Source organism: Bubalus kerabau, chromosome 5 (assembly GCF_029407905.1).
Source record: "Bubalus kerabau isolate K-KA32 ecotype Philippines breed swamp buffalo chromosome 5, PCC_UOA_SB_1v2, whole genome shotgun sequence".
Lineage (NCBI taxonomy): Eukaryota > Metazoa > Chordata > Mammalia > Artiodactyla > Bovidae > Bubalus > Bubalus kerabau.
Genome location: NC_073628.1, coordinates 98,442,157 through 98,458,382, shown reverse-complemented (window position 1 = coordinate 98,458,382; position 16,226 = coordinate 98,442,157). Strand labels below are relative to the sequence as shown.

General features: G+C 43.4%; 1 protein-coding gene across 6 annotated transcripts in view; it reads right to left on the bottom strand.

Annotated features, from left to right (window-relative positions):
• The window catches only part of CLSTN1 (calsyntenin 1), a 74,455-nt gene extending 59,058 nt beyond the window's left edge, over nt 1–15,397 (bottom strand). For 4 of the 6 annotated variants that reach the window (XM_055582379.1, XM_055582382.1, XM_055582381.1 and 1 more), the window contains exon 1: nt 15,066–15,396. In XM_055582379.1, coding sequence (XP_055438354.1) covers nt 15,066–15,156 — 91 coding nt within the window. In that variant the 5' untranslated portion in view covers nt 15,157–15,396. Of the gene's footprint in view, nt 1–15,065 lie in introns of all 6 variants that reach the window. The other 2 variants (XM_055582378.1, XM_055582380.1) reach the window with 1 other exon arrangement.
• Between the last annotated feature and the right edge of the window lie 829 nt (nt 15,398–16,226).

Genomic DNA, 16,226 nt, shown 5'->3' with positions numbered 1-16,226 from the left:
ACTGAATAGCAATATTGGGGGAAAGTGTGCATGTGTGGGGTGGGGGCATATGGAAATTCTCTATACTTTGCATTCAATTTTGCTGTGAACTTAAAACTAATCTAAAAAACAAGTGTATTAATTTCTGTTATTTTTTGAATGCAATGAATTCTCGAAGCATCTTAAGATTTATTTGATTCTACCCTTCTAAGTAGATCCATGTTTCCTAAATGTATGCATCAAAGAGTCCCTGTAAACTACAGAGGAGACGCAGGATATTTTAAATTTAAGGGAAAGTCTGTCAGGTAGAGACAAGCTGCTGCTGTGCTGTGCTTAGTTGCTCGGTCGTGTCCAGCTCTCTGCAATCCCATGGAGTGCAGTCCACCAGGCTCCTCTGTCCATGGGATTCTCTAGGCAAGAATACTGGAGTGGGTTGCCATGCCCTCCTCCATGGGATCTTCCCAACCCAGGGATCAAACCTAGGTCTCCTGCATTGCGGGTAGATTATTTTACCGTCTGAGCCACCAGGGAAGCCCAGACCAGCTGCTAGTTTGGGGTAGTTCATAGCTCAACAGCAGACTGCACTGCATTCCTTTTGACGGTGTCATAGCTTTGCAAGGCTGAGTTTTCAGCAGTTGCTGTGATCCAAAGAAGTGTCCTGGGAAAATTAATATGGAACAGAGAAGAGGGCGTCAGTGTCCAATCACACTCCAGCTTTGAGAAGCTGTGCCCTGCTCAACAGGAGCACACAGTCCATTAGTAAGTTCTTGGAATTATTTTAAGATGAATTAAAAGTATTATTATTTTTTTCTTTCAATTTCTCTGAATTTTTTTCAAACTGCTACTATGCTGTTAGGATATAAATATTAGATGCTGGGATGTAAATATTAAGCTGGTTGGACCTAAGCTAATTAAAAAGAATTGTTGGGCATTTCTTTTGGCTCTGTGAAATGATCACTGAGGCATCAAGGTCCTGTGGGCAGAGACGGGCTGGAGGGGCTCTGGAGCAGACAATGAACACAGATACACTCAAGACATGTGTTAAGGCTAACAACCCTGTAAGGTAGATACTATTACTCCCTTTCACAGGGGGAAAAAATGAGGCACAGAGAGGCTATGGAAGCTGTTGGTGAGCACCCAGAAAGCAAGCAGCAGAGCTGGGATGTGAACCCAGGAATGTGGCTACAGAGTCCATGTTCTTCTCCATTCCATGGCACTTACAGAGGGCCAGCACTTCTGTGGAGAGGAAGAGGCAGGGCTGAGATCAAGGTTGTTGTTCAGCCGCTAGTGAAAGAAAGTGAAAGTCGCTCAGTCATGTCTGACTCTTTGCTACTTCAAATTCTCTAGGAATTCTCTAGGCCAGCAGAATACTGGAGTGGGTAATTGTTCCCTTCTCCAGGGGATCTTCCCAACCCAGGGATTGAACCCAGGTCTCCCGCATGGCAGGCAGATTCTTTACCAGCCAAGCCACCAGGAAAGCCCAAGAATACTGGAATGGGTAGCCTATTCCTTCTCCAGTGGATCTTCCCAACCCAGGAATCGAACCTGGGTTTCCTGCATTGCAGGCAGATTCTTTACCAGCTGAGCTACCAGGGAAGCCCCAGTAGCTAAGTTGTGTCCAACTTAGTTGCTAAGTCGTGTCCAACTGTTTTTCGACTGTTTGAACTGTAGCTTGCCAGGCTCCTCTGTCCATGGGATCTCCCAGGCAAGAATACTGGAGTGGATTGCCATTTCCTTTTCCAGGGGATCTTCCTAACTCAGGGATCGAACCCATGTTTCCTGCACTGGCAGGTGGGTTCTTCACCACTGAGCCACCAGGGAAGCCCTAAGACCAAGGACTTTCTGACAGTGAAAACTGCCCTCCAAAATGGAAGATGCTCTCTGCTTAGATGACTTCCAGTGTGGACTGGCCAACTAGCACCAGTGCTCAGAGAGCATTACATCCAAAGTTTCACAACACCACTTCTAAAGCTCTTGTCAACTCCAAAACTGATTTGAGCACAGTGCGAAGACTTCTGAGATACTCGCATAAAAACAAGCGCTACAGAATTTAAGAGTACAAATTTATGTCAATACAATGTACCTTCCTTCAGAATTTTTAATAATCCAATTTCATCATCTTTCCTGACTCAACTGCACGTGAAAAGTTCGTAACACGTCACCCAGATGTATGCTTCCTGAATATTATTACAGAAAGGAACGGGGTTAAAGATACTCTCAAGTGGTCTCCACTACGTTTCCTACTTTTCACATTCTGAGCTATAAAAAGATTATACTGACAACAATAACAACGTCACTTGTTTCCTCTATGGGAAAATGGGCTGACTGAACTAAAATGATTTCTAAAACCACTTCCTTTCTAGAATTCTAGCCATATTAATTCAGAAAGTGATCTTTTAGATAGATAAGGAGTTTTTTTTTTTTTAATTTAGTGGCTTAAAAATACAAATACTTAATGTTCTAATGCAATGATATTCAAATAACCAGTTATTTAAGTGGGAAGACAAATTGTGAGATTTCAAAAGTAAAGGACTTTATCATAAACGGGGAGAAAGGATTAGATGACCTCTCAAGGGGAAATCAAATTTATGGAATGCAGACTAGCTGAGAACTAGCTCACTGGCCATCTGTGGGAAATGCCAAAACAAACAAACAAACAGTCATTCCCCACCTAGACAAACAGAACACGTACACACCCATGCACAACTTACTTCAGATTCTGAGAACACCCCAAAAGATTTTTCAGGAAAGTAAAGCAAGCAGACTTCTCTTATTGTGGAAGTTACAAAAACATTTTTACAATGGTATCAGTCATTTTAAAGTCTCAAAAGGCCCATACTGTAAGGAAAAACAAAGACATTAACCTTTCAGTTTAAATATTGAACTTTTTTTTTAAAAAAGACAAGTTTTCCCCAGATTTCATCTAGAAAACATTGAGTAATTATACACTACCAAAGAAAAATCCTAATAAACCTGATTTTTAACATGTACTCATACTTTGTCACCTATTCCTGCCTTCTCCCTCATTAAAAACGTGTCCCATAGTGAACTTAAAAAGAAAACCAAAGGAATAATCCATAAACATGCAAGAGCTGGACTGATAAACGGAGGGCACTGACTGCCCACTTGTAAGGGTCCCTCTGGCAGCAGAACGTGCTGCAACAATAGGCAAAGCCAGTCTATAATGAGGGCCATTAAGTCCCGTCTTCCCCAGTCAAGAAAGCAAGTAACAATGTAAATAAGAGGAAGACATGATTATAGGATGGAGAAGGAAATGACAACCCACTCCAGTTGCCTGGGAAATCCCACAGACAGAGGAGCCTGGTGGCCTACAGTCCATGGGGTCCCCAAAGAGTCAGACATGACTTAGCAACTAAACAACAACAAATAATTACAGGAATAAGTGAATTAACCCTAATTTCTCTCCCTTTTTAAGTAAATCACTTGCAAGCTTTGCTTTGCTGCTTCAACTACTTAGAGGCAGAGTTCTGGTGACACAGTCCCCAGCTGCATTTCGACATCAACCACTGCCCCAGGGCACCAATTGTTAGAACTTGGTGGGAAGACTCCTGTGGGGGGAGGGGGTCCCCAAGACCCTCTAAGGGTCTCCTCACAAAGTCTCCCTTGCGCAGCTACACGTCTCGTGAGGCCAAATTTTCTTCACCTACTTCAACCAAACAACAGATAGCAACAAGTTGAATGCAGAATCCCCCTGCCTTCTCTTAAACCCACGGAAAGGGATTAACAAAAATATAAAGCAATGCCAGTCTTCCTAGTAAACTGCTTTTTGTTTTGAAATATGGAGGGTTTTTGTTTTTGTCTTTTGTTTTTTCTTTGAGCCACTCTATGCACCATATGGGGATTTTATTATTTCCCCAACCAGAGATCGAACCCATGGCCCCTGCAGTGGCAGCAGAGTCCTAACCACTGGACTATCAGGGAATATGCAGGTATTTTTTTATCAAAAATATGTTGTAACCATCTAACGGGCTGTTACTGCTATTTTAAATAAATTAACAATATTTTAATATTAATAGGTTCTCAGTTTAATTTCTGATATAGTGAATATTGAGAGATAAAACCCACATAAACACAAGTTCTTGGAGGTCCTCAATAATTTTTGAGAGCATGGGGCTCCTGAGCCCAGTCTGGAAATCCTAAAGGACTAGTTAAATAGATCCTACCACAGCCCGCTAATGGACTATTACAGCCACCATACCTGAGACAAATGTTTAATGAATGACACTGAAAAAGGTATAAAATGCGCTGTATAAAATCAACTCATTTCTTTACAATTTTGACTTACGTAGATAATTTTCTATAAGAGAAATAAAAAAATCTAGAGATAGACACAGAAGTGTTAAGACTAAGGATCTCACAAAGGTAGTATTTCAGGTCATTTTACCTTTTTCTTTTTTGTACTAAATTGTATTATGGCGGGGGGGGGGAGGGGGGCAGAATTTGGAGCAGCATTTCCCAGAGTGTGTACCATGCAACACCAGTGCCACAACAGGCTCCAGAAGAGTTCATGTTCTACTTAGTTGGATAAATGTTGATTATACCTGGGCTCAGTAATTCTGCAACACACATCATGATACTAAAAGTTCCAAGAAGTCATACAGTAATGAAACGTGTTGAACTGCATGTCCCAAACTCAGGTGACCAACAGACCCTTTGGCTTCCCTGGTGGCTCAGAAGGTAAATCTGCCTGCAATGTGGGAGATCCAGATTTGATCCCTGGGTCGGGAAGATCCCCTGGAGAAGGAAATGGCAACCCGCTCTAGTATTCTTGCCTGGAGAATTCCATGGACAGAAGAGCCTGGCTGGCTAGTTCATGGGGTCAAAAAGAGTCGGTCACGACTGAGCGACCAACACTCACTCACTTAACACCTATCCATATACCATCCTTAGGGAAACGCTGCCTCAGAGATCAACTTATCCTATATAACAATTCAAGGAGGAAGCCCATCCTTTAGCATTTACTGTCAGAAGTCACCATTATTCAGAAGGGATGACCTCCAGAAATGACACCTAAAAACTCCAATAGAGAATTTGGGGGGTTATGTCAAGCACATTTTTTTTACATTTGCTTTAGTAAAATAATTTTATGAAGGAGTAAATTTAATTCATATAGATTCAGGAACCTGGAAAATTCAAGAAAAGTTTTCAATAGCACTTTTTTCCCTTTTTTTTTTTTTTTTTTTTTGGACCTTGCCACAGCATGTGGGATCTTAGTTCCCTGACCAGGGATGGAATCCACACACCATGCCTCAGAAGTGTGGCATCTTTACCACTGAACCACCAGGGAAGTCCCTTAAATAGCAATTCTTAAGTAAAATTTTCCTTGATGAAAACATTCAGTACATTGGAGCAAATGACACACACCAATAAGTACTCTCCTGAGAGAATGACCTGCACAAACAGGCATTCCCCATGTGGCTGACATGCCACCCGAGGGTCCTGTACCCTAGCCACCCAGGCAGGGCTGCCACCTGGTCCCGGGGGGCTGCTGGCAGCCTGCATCTCCTCCCTTCTGCTGCCTCTTTTCCTTTTCAGGACACGGTGAACAGGCCACACTCCCTCCTTTTCCTCTCACTTGGATCCTAGGGCTCCTCTGTCCTTCTCAACCTTTCTCTTCCTTCTGGGCTCTTCCATCCAGGCCTGAGCCAACATGTCTCACATTCTCTGAAGCTACTCTACAACTTTAAGACCTGTGTACCACAAAACATGAACTAGCACTTCACTGTTAATTAATGATTAATATTGTAATATATAACGTATTATAATGGTGAATGTGTGTGATGTGTGTTACTGCCAATTTGCTTGATTTTCACTCGTTCTGGATTAAACCAGTTTCTGACCATCACTTTTGGAGTTTTAAGGAGTTTGTAACAATGTATCCATGGAAAAACATAATCCAAATTCCAATTTATATTCCTAATAAAGCAATCACCGACTCGATGGACATGAGTTTGAGTAAACTCCAGGAAGTGGTGATGGACAGGGAGGCCTGGCATGCTGTGATTCATGGGGTCGCAAAGAGTCGGACACGACTGAGCGACTAAACTGAACTGAATAAAGCAATATGAATTGCTTTTTCAGGTTATCTGGGAATCAGAAATGGATCCCAGGAAACAATACATCAAGACAAGCTGGGTGAAGGCAGCCGAAAAACAGGCACTAGAAGACAGCACGGAGCTGGGGGTGGGGTAGGTAGACAAGGAGCCTCACCTGGGCTGAGTTCAGCCGACCCAGGCAATCCGCATTTGGAGAAGTAAAAAGTGCCTGAGAGCTTGGGCAGACAAGACCTAAATCTGACGGGTTAGACACAGGTTAACTTTTGTTGGCCACCAATGGGAGATTTCCTCAGATGTCGGGGTTCCACCACTGCCCACTGCACTGGCCTGCCTCTGTTACCCTGTCTGTACCTGGGTTTCCAAAGATGAGCAAGTACAGTCAGGACTGCTCTGCTCCAAGGCAAAGCTTTGGCCCCAAATACCTGTTGGCTCTCCTACACCCCTGAGTTGAGTTTTCAGACAAAACAGAAACGTCAGGAAACATTTAGCCTTCTCCCTTCAGGCTTAACCAACCAAAACCTGGCCTGAGTGGCCCGTGTTTGCTTTCTCATTGGCCCTGGCTTCACTCTGTTCATCAGCACTGAAAACCACGTAAGCAAACACCATTTTAATAGAAAAGAAAAAAATGCAAGGAAGACATACTTGCCTTATGCACTGCTTTTTTCAAGTAGTAATAAACACAGCAAACCTTTCAATACTTAGAAAGGACTAACTCTAGAAAAAATGGGGTTAATAAACTCTATCAAATGAATAAATAAATATATATTAATAACTGGCATTTATGACCTTTGTAAAACATTTCATCAAACAAGTATTAATATTGCAGTTATTATTAATTGAAGTCACCATTGGGGGAAAGGCGAGACTATGTTATTAAATTATTCTACTGGTACATCTTCCTCCAAATAGAAAAGGTTTTTAAAATGTCAAATTTCATATGAAAAAGCATTTAATTCATTTTCCATTCTAGGCTTTGAATGTTTCTAAAATACTTGTAAGCTGCTTCTTTTAATTAGGCAGGAGGAGGCTTCATACACTTGGGCATGGACTTTTGAAAACCCCTGCCAAATACAAGGGATGTATTCAGGAATCATGGGTAGATATTAATGGATATTTACAAGCAACTCAGAAGCAAGATCAGAACACTGCCAGTTCGGGGCTTTATAATTCAGGCTGAGGGATTATCAAGGGACCCTCCCATTAACCCAGCACTAGCAGAGGAGGTGCTCAAAGGCTGGGAATGACCACTGCCCACCTCTCAAGCCTCCCCACCGTTCTCTGTAATAGTGGTCCAAAGTGAGAGTGGCTTGGGGAGAAAATTAAATTCAAGCCAGAGCATTCTGCTCTTTACCAGCCACTCTGATAAACGTTTGAAACACAAGGCAAAAAAAAAAAAAAGATTAGGGATTATCCAAGAATTTTAATTATTTCTGTTATCCTTGCTACTAATTCTGTGACTAATAGGAAACTGGCATGAATTAGTTATGGCTTTTTCAAGGTAAACAATCTGCTTGACGCAAAGGGCTTTAATCCTGCAAATCAAAAGCGGCCCTATTCCTCAATTAGCATCTACCTCGGATGAGCTCTGTGAACCGAGCATAGTCTGCCCTTCACCAGGTGCTGGGGGGCATGGCAGAGTGTGTAGCCTCCACCCCGAGGCCACCAAGGAATAAAAGTCTTTGGCAGGGGTATGGGGGTGGGGGTGGGCCATCAGTGGGGAGGTGCCACCTGGGAGGGGTGGGGCTTCATCTGAGAGGGTGCCCAGAGGACCAAGGGCTCTGGCTAAAATCTTAGTCTCAGGACCACATTCAATGAATACTCTGGCCATATTAAGTCTATCAATACTTAGGGCCGGATTCCTGGGAATGCTGGGCCCCACGCTTGGTTTAATGCTCTACTGCCATCTTGAAACTCCTAATAGTGTTTGAACAAAGGAGGCCCACATTTCGATTACGCAGCTGGTCCCATCAATATTCATCATTAACTACATCTTAAATATACAAAATTAAATGTGACTGGATTCTGCCTTTCAGATGGAATACATTTTGCTCTTTAAAAGCCACTTAATAGACAACCTCATGCAAATCATTCTAGTTTTACACTATCTACAATTTAAGTTTATGACCTTCATTTTTTTTTCCTTGGCAGTTCTTAAAATGAAAGCACTCTATTAATACTTTTAAGATTTAGGAAGAACTCAGAATAAACGCATCTTCACTATACATTAAGTAGGTATTAGAGAAAGATGACATTCATTTTTACTGTTTAAAAATTCACTTTCAATCTAAAGACACTTCTAAGTGTTTTATACTATAACTGAAGACTAGGTATATCATGAATAGTTTAAAGAATAAATCAAAGGACCAAACTAATTTACTTTAACAGTACTTTCTGGACAATCAAATCCAGGCAATGAAAAGGTAACGAATGAAGAAATCTCGTTTTCTAAACTAGTCACAGTTTAAGAATTCTAGTTGTTCCTTAGACTTCCTTAGAATTTCATAAAGCCCAGCCTTAGCTATCTACTCTGCTTGTGACGGGGTGTCCCCCATCACTGGGTTGGCAGCACTGTATTGTACTAGCTCATTTCTCAGATCACAGGCAGAAAGGGCAGGTGGCGGGGCACGGCTTGGGAAGCTGGGGTGTGGATACTAGGTTACATTTGCTCTCAGTCTGGGTGTCTGCAGAGGCTTCAAGGACTGGTGAGATTCTGTCCTAAGGAGAGTTGATTTAAGCACCAAACAATGCTTTGAAGAAAACGGGTGCTTTGTGAGCCAGTGAGTGCCTAGGCTGGATGATCAATTTTCAGGGACGTGTAAAGAATCATCTGTCTTATAGAGACAGCTACTTGAGTTCCTGCATGCTGGTAGCTCAGATGGTAAAGAATCTGCCTGCAATGCAGGAGACCTGGGTTCGATCCCTGGGACCGTGAAGATCCCCTGGAGAAGGAAATGGGTGCCTAGTCCAGTATTCCTGCCTGGAGAATCCATGGACAGAGAAGCCTGGCAGACTACAGTCCATGGGTTCGCAAAGAGTCGGACAAGACTGAGCAACCGACACTTTCACTTTTTTTCTCCTTGAGGGCAGAGGACCAGAATGATATGGGAGATGGAAGGAGAGAAGGAGCAAGCTGGTTGGATGAAATGCCAATTTATCCTGAGTGGAGCAAAAAAAACTCAGCAACTTAAAACTATCGTAAGAAAACCCTGAGACAATTGTGAGATATTTATCTCCTTAGACACTCCTGGGAGTGATTACAGGGGTCAGGACTCAATGTAGAATGGTGTGGCAACTCTGGAAAACAGTTTGGTAGTTCCTCAACATGCTAAACACAGAGTTAAAAAACTCTGTAATTCCTCTCCAGTTATATACCCAAGAGAACTAAAAATATATGTCCACTCAAAAACCTGCACATGTATGTTCATAGCAGCATTACTCATAGTAGCTACAATGTGGAAAATAACGCAATGTCCATCAACTGAGGAATGGATATACAAAATGTAGTCTGTCCATACAGTATGGAATACTGTCTTAGTCTATCTGGGCCCTATAACAAAATATCATAGACTGGGTGGCTTATAATCAACAGAAATTTATTTATTATAGTCCTGGAGACTGGGAAACTCAAGATCAAGGTGCCAGCAGATTCAGGGTCTGGTGAGTGCCCACCTCCTGGTTCACAGCCATCTTCTTGTTGTATCTGCTGGTAGCAGAAGAGGCCAGGGAGCTTTCTGGGGTCTCTTGTACACGGGCATTGACCCCATTCACGAGAGCCCCACCCTCATGACCTAATCACTTCCCCAGAGACCCCACCTCAAAATACCATCACATTGGGGGTTAGGTTTCAATAGTGTGTGAATTTTGGAGGGACACATACATTCAATCTATAGTAAATATTATTCAGCCTTAAGATGGAATGAGGCACTGATCCCTGCTATGATGTGGATAAACCCTGAAAACATCATGAATTGAAAGAAGCTAAGGCCATATGTTGTATGATTCCACAGACATGAAATGTCCAGAATAAAGACAGGCAGTAGATTACTGGTTGCCGGCAGGGGTGGGGGGGGGGGGGATGGGGAAAAGGGGGAATTTGGAGAGACTGCTAAGGGCTTTCATCACTTCTTTTTATAATGATGAAAATGTGCTGAAAGTAGATACTGGTGATGGTTGCACAACTGGTAAATATACTAAAATCATCAAACTGTATACTTCAAAAGGGTGAATATTATAGTATGTGTCAATAAACCTGCTTTTTCCCCCCAAGTTTTTATTGAAGTTGTTACAGTTGTTTCTGTGTTAAGTTTTTGGGTTTTTGGCCACAAGGAACGTGAGATCCAAGTTCTCCAACCAGGGACCAAAGCTGCAGCCCCTGCACTGGAAATAAACCTGTTTTAAAAATGAAAAGAGAACGGATGCAGGAAAAGTCTTCTTTTGCCCTAAAACAATAAGTTCCAGAAAGTACAGATCAAAGTAGACTTGAAGAGTGGCAGACTTGACAGAAGTTCCTGTCCTGAGAGAATTATGGTCCGAAACATATTCATGCCTGACCAAAGGTGAAAAAAGAAAAACATGATTCTTCCTCTACTGTGCTACTGCATACCTCTTACTGGGGTTCTGGAATGGAAGTTAACTTTCAGATGTGTCTTACAGGTTTTTAAGATGTTCTAAATTCAGTTACTTTGAAGCAACTGAATCTTCCCATAGAATTTTAAAAGTAAAAAAAAGCCTTAGCAACAAATCTTGTGGAAAACTTTAATCTAATAATAATACCATCTTACAGCTAAGGGAGAAAATGAACAAAAATAGCCCTAAAGCATAGGGAAGAATGGACTTATCACACAGGGGACAAGTGGATGCTGTGCTCAAATCCTAGGCAATGGAGGCTCCATGGAAAAACCGACTCCTCGAATCAGGCTGATGTGTTGGCAGGGGGACCATCAGAGCCTAAAGGCTCCTAACTCTGGCCTTTGATAGCCTTTACTGGTGTCAAGATGTTGCTTCTGAGGGTTTGGTTTTTGTTGTTTTTTAACAGTGCAAGAACATGACACTGCATAAATCATTTCCACCCAACTCTGAACCCATTTACATTCCTGAGGCTCTACTAAAATCTGTATTTTATCACGAATCAGTATCTTAAATTTCAAGATACATTTCTTAAGTACCTCTGCTGTTACCAACTCATAACCACAGAAAAAGCAAGGTATATTTTTAAAACCCTAATGATCTAAAACCTCAATTAATCAGAACAAGTGAGAAATAACTCTTGATTTTTCAAAATAACCAAATATACTTTGTTTCAAACCTTAAAATGAAAACTCTATGCAAAAAAATTACATTTTATTGTCTTAGAAAATAATAATTCAATCACTTTTTTCATTTCTTAGAAATTTAACATCCCTCAGGTTCCTCATTTTAAACATCAAGAATTGGCTTAGTGGGACTTCCCTGGCGGGCCAGTGGTTGGGACTTGGCCTTCCAACACAGGGAGTGCAGGTTCGATCCCTGATCAGGGAGCAAAGATCCCACATGCGCTGTGGCCAAAGCACAGAACAGAAACAATACTACAACAAATTCAGTGAAGACTTTGAAGGCGGTCCACATCAAAAAAGACAAAAAAATTGGTTTAGTAAGCTTAACCAAGTCCTGAAACTAGTGTCGTGGAATTATACCATTTTCCAATTTCATTAGGAAAATAATGTCATATTTCACAAAAATTCCAATTATTGGATTATATTCCTCATACCTAAGACTTAATTCACTGTTTTCTTTTTGGCTCAAAAATCAAATAGTACTGACCCACATAATATGTGATATGAATGCTTAAAATTTCCTTTTGAAAAAGAATTTCTAGGAAACTGCTTGGTTTTCTGCTTCTTTTCCTGAAAGTAGCATGCAGCCAAAAGCTAGGTTCCAGTCAACTGAGGGTTCCAGTTAACAGAGTCCTAGCTCTTAAATTGCAACACATTCAGAATCATTAATATTATTTCTTTAGTAGTTATAGGTATCATGTGAAATAAATATATTTACTTTCAGCAATAAAAATATTAAACTAAGCATAATATTTAAGTCTATGATAAACTTATTTTTCCTCAAAATTGCTTCTGAAAAGCAAGGTAACAAATTAAGAAACTGTTTTCCCAAAAAGGTGAGAATTACAGTATTTTTGAAACATGATCTTAACGTGATAGCCAAAGAGTTACAGTCTACAAAGCTGTTTAATGATCTCATGTTCCAACACTGCAATGAATAGAATGAATCCTTGAAAAATTATCTACTAGTGAATTCTCTTATCCATGTTGTAGAATTCAAGTTCCTTTAGATTCTATGTCTGTAATGCTTTTCTCAGCATGAAACATCTATGTCAGGTGAAAATCAGGATGTAAAAACACAGTGGTGCCTAAACCGAACACGACTACGCATTCATTCACACAGCACTGAGTCCACTGAGTGCAGGTGACAGGACACACAGGTGAGCACCACAGACCACTTTGGGGTGTGTGTTCCAGTGAGGAGAGACAGGCAATGAACAGAGTAAGTGAATAACAGAGCTTGTTAAGATGGGGTAAGTGCCATGGAGAAGTAACAAGTGAAGCAGGGGAGGGAAGATTCAGGGCTTCAGAGAGATGAAATTTCAACCAGGATGGCTGGTGAGCAGAACCTCTACTGAGAAGTCTGTGTGCAAACGGGAAAATAACAGTGCACGTTATTTATTTGGCTTTGAAATGCATTACAAGATTGCATTTGCTCTTATTTAGTATTCATATAAACTTTCTATTTTCTCTATTTCAGTTTTCTATTTCCTGATCATTGACAGACTGGAGAAGAAGGCAGGCAGCCTTGGGCATGCCAAGGAAATTTCTCCTAATTTTCTGGTTTACTTGATTTTTTTTTTTTAAGAGAACTATAGCTACAATTAAAATGAAATTTAGGGTTCTCCATAAAACAATGAATAGTCAACATGGAATTTATATTATAAACCTTACAGCAGCTTAGGTTATCTTCCTCCCATTGTTTTTAGAGGCAGCTAGAGTATGAACCAACAGCAGATCACAGTGTCACACTGTCTGGCAGGGTTAAGAATTCACGTATTAGCTGAAAAGATCATCTTTTAAAAAGAGCCCACAGAAGGTGTCTCCACAAATTGCCTGTTTACATACAAAATATGTTTCTAATAGCTCAAAAGGAAATCATTTTATTTGCATTTCATGGAACACATTTTCTAACTTGTAAGCTAGAAAAAGAAAAAACAAAAAACAGAACCAACAACACAACAGAATAACTGAGGTTTAAAATGCTTTTATTTTGAAGACTAAGAATTCTTAAATACTAAAAATGTACCAAGAAATCTTACAGAAAGTTAGCAAATGACAAAGGACTCGAGTCCTCAACGTGTCTTTCATGTGAGATTTCTGTTAGTCCGCCATAAAAACTATACTTGATAGCTGAAATCTTCAGCAATGCTAATAGACTACTTAATTAGCCCATTGCTAATTCAATAATGAACAGTAAATGTAGATGAGTGGACACACTGAAGAAAAATGTGGAGTTTTAATAAGAAATATTATTACTGACTAAACTAAATACACTTGTTCCCCAAATATCCAATCCCAGCACATATTTTTAAGCTGTGTGGGTTTTCCCCAAGAGAAGCAAACTTTGACATTTTTTCTTGGATATATTAAACTTACAGACCTTCATCCCACATCTGGAAAGAACATTCCAAACTCAGCTTGATGTAACTTTTAAAAATCAAATTGAGAGCAATTAGATACTTAGTGACTGAGATCTGAATTTGACAGAGTCAACAGAATGTTAGAAATGAAATAAATAAAAGAAGTATTCAAAGTTTATCATCCTCAATGTGACGAAAGGAACATAGAACAAAAGATGCATTTGCCTCTCCTGCCCTTTAATTTGTGAACATCATACTTCTCTTTATATGTCATGCCCAGAAAGAGAAAGTGAGATTTTTTTTTTAAAAGCCTGGCTAAATTGAAATATGACCATTTCATCTGGGCTTCCATCAATCCTCCCTCCCTCCAATTTTTATTTAAAAAAACCATAAGCACAAATCTAAGTACTCTCTATAGACTACACCTAGATTACTTTGCTCCAAGGCCGAGAAAAATGTTTACCATTCCAAGATCCACTCCGAAGCATGTATCTGCAATGCGTAAGCTTTTCGTTGGCAAGATCAGTCAATATCACAAGGCGTGCAACGTTTAAAAGGTTAAGTGGTTGAAGGTTAAAAAATAACAAAACAATCGATTCACTAAGAAATATTTTTTTGTCAAGTAACCATGAAATAATTTCGACCCTAAGAAATCAAAGAGGGGTTTCTCCTTTTTGTATGGTGTAAATTACCGTCAGAAAAACTGCACCAACGTGTCGGGGGCGGAAGAGAGGAAGATTTCTAACACCGGGTGAGACCACGGTTGTAAACCTCATCACGATTTCACCTTTGGGTGAAAAGGTGGGAGGGGAGCCAAAAGTTTCAGCCTCTGCTCCTTTGAAAACAGACGTTGGTAAGACCCTGGACGGAGATGGAAAGGGGCGCAGATGCCGCGTCTGCGGTTGCAGCCGCAGATAATCGGGATCTGGGAAGGGATGCGGGGGAGTGGTTTCTTATGTAAGCATACACCAAAAATTGTGCATGCACCCCCGGCCTGATGCACATCTGAGCACACAACACAGGCACACGGCATCCCTCCCCAAGAATGCAGCCCCAGCTTGCGGGCGCTGCCGAGGAAGGCGGACCGATCCTTCGGCCCGTCCGCACGTTCCCCGCGATCAGTGCAGCCACCACCCGGACGTGGGTGCAATGCGGGCGGCCAGGGCCCCGGTGCGGCGCCCGAGACGGAACCCAGCTTCCCCCCGGCGCCTGCAACGCGCGCGCACGGCCTCCGGCGCCCCGACCCAGAGCCGCTCGCCTGGCCCCGACCCCTCGCTTCCCCACCCGACTCCCGGAGCTCGACCCCCGCGCCCCGACCCAGCCCCGGGGCTTACCTCGCGAGGCCCAGACCCCGCCGCTGCAGAGCAGCCCGGCCAGCAGCAGCCAGGCGGCAGGGGCCAGCGCGGGCGCAGGGCGGCGCAGCATCGCTCTGGCTCCCGGCGCCGCGGCCGGCCCGAGGCGGGAGCGGCAGGGACGCTCGTGGGGCGCCGAGCGGGGCTCTCGCGGCCCGGAGCCGGCTGCTTGCCGCCGCGGCGAGCACTGGGGTCCGAGGAGGAGCCGCCGCCGTGACGCTGGGCCGCGGGCGCCCTCCCCTCGGCGGAGGCAGCGCTTCGCTTGAGGCAGCGGCAGCAACTAAGATGGCGGCGGCGCTCTCTCTCGGGTCCGGCGAGGGTACCCGGCCGGGGGCGGGGTGGCGGCGGGAGGGGCGGGGAGGGGAGCGACGGCAAGGCGCGCGCGCGGCGGCCAGGGGAGCGCGCGGGGCGTGGAGTGGGGGCGGGGCGGGCGCGCCTCCGAGTGCGCCCGCGGGGTCGCGCCGGGAAACAGGCTCCCGAGAGGTTGGGAGAGTCCGGGGTTAGAGAGGGGGCTGCATCCCCCGCCCTAGTCGGCTGCTAACGAGGGCATCAACGCCTCCTTCCCACGCGCTCTCCGAGGCTCCGGAGCCGACCTAGCGGTACCCTGGGACGCGTGCCCCCCCCCTTTCTCCCCCTTTCCACCCCCATCCCCAAGGATGCAGACCCCGTTTGGAGGGTGTAGCCAAGGGCCCCTGAGCGACAGCACCCTGTGCCACTTCGAGCAAGTCACGTCGCCTCCTAGAACCTCGGCGTCCTCTTCTGCCAAGTGGAGGTGCTGAGAGGGAGCTTGCGGGATCGCAAAAGGTGTTCAAGGAGACGAGGTCAGCGAAACGCGCTTTGTAAACAGTCAAGGCTGCGCAGCACGTGCTGCGGTGGTTGTAGCCCTGGGAAAAGGCATGCTTGTCCCAAGTCCGTAGTGAATTTGCAAGTCGGGGGTCCCTCCATTTGCTGAAGAAATCCGTATGTGGCTTTTTAAAGGTGGGTGGTGCGGGTGCCCTTTCTAGATTTTAGTGTGATGCTAACGGTCCCTTAAAAATGCAGAGATCCAAATGGATAAAGAAGGATCCCTTCACAGCTCTCTCAATTCCTTCTCTTCTCCACTTGTCCTGGGGACCCTGCCTCCTCCCGCCCCCACCCCAGAAC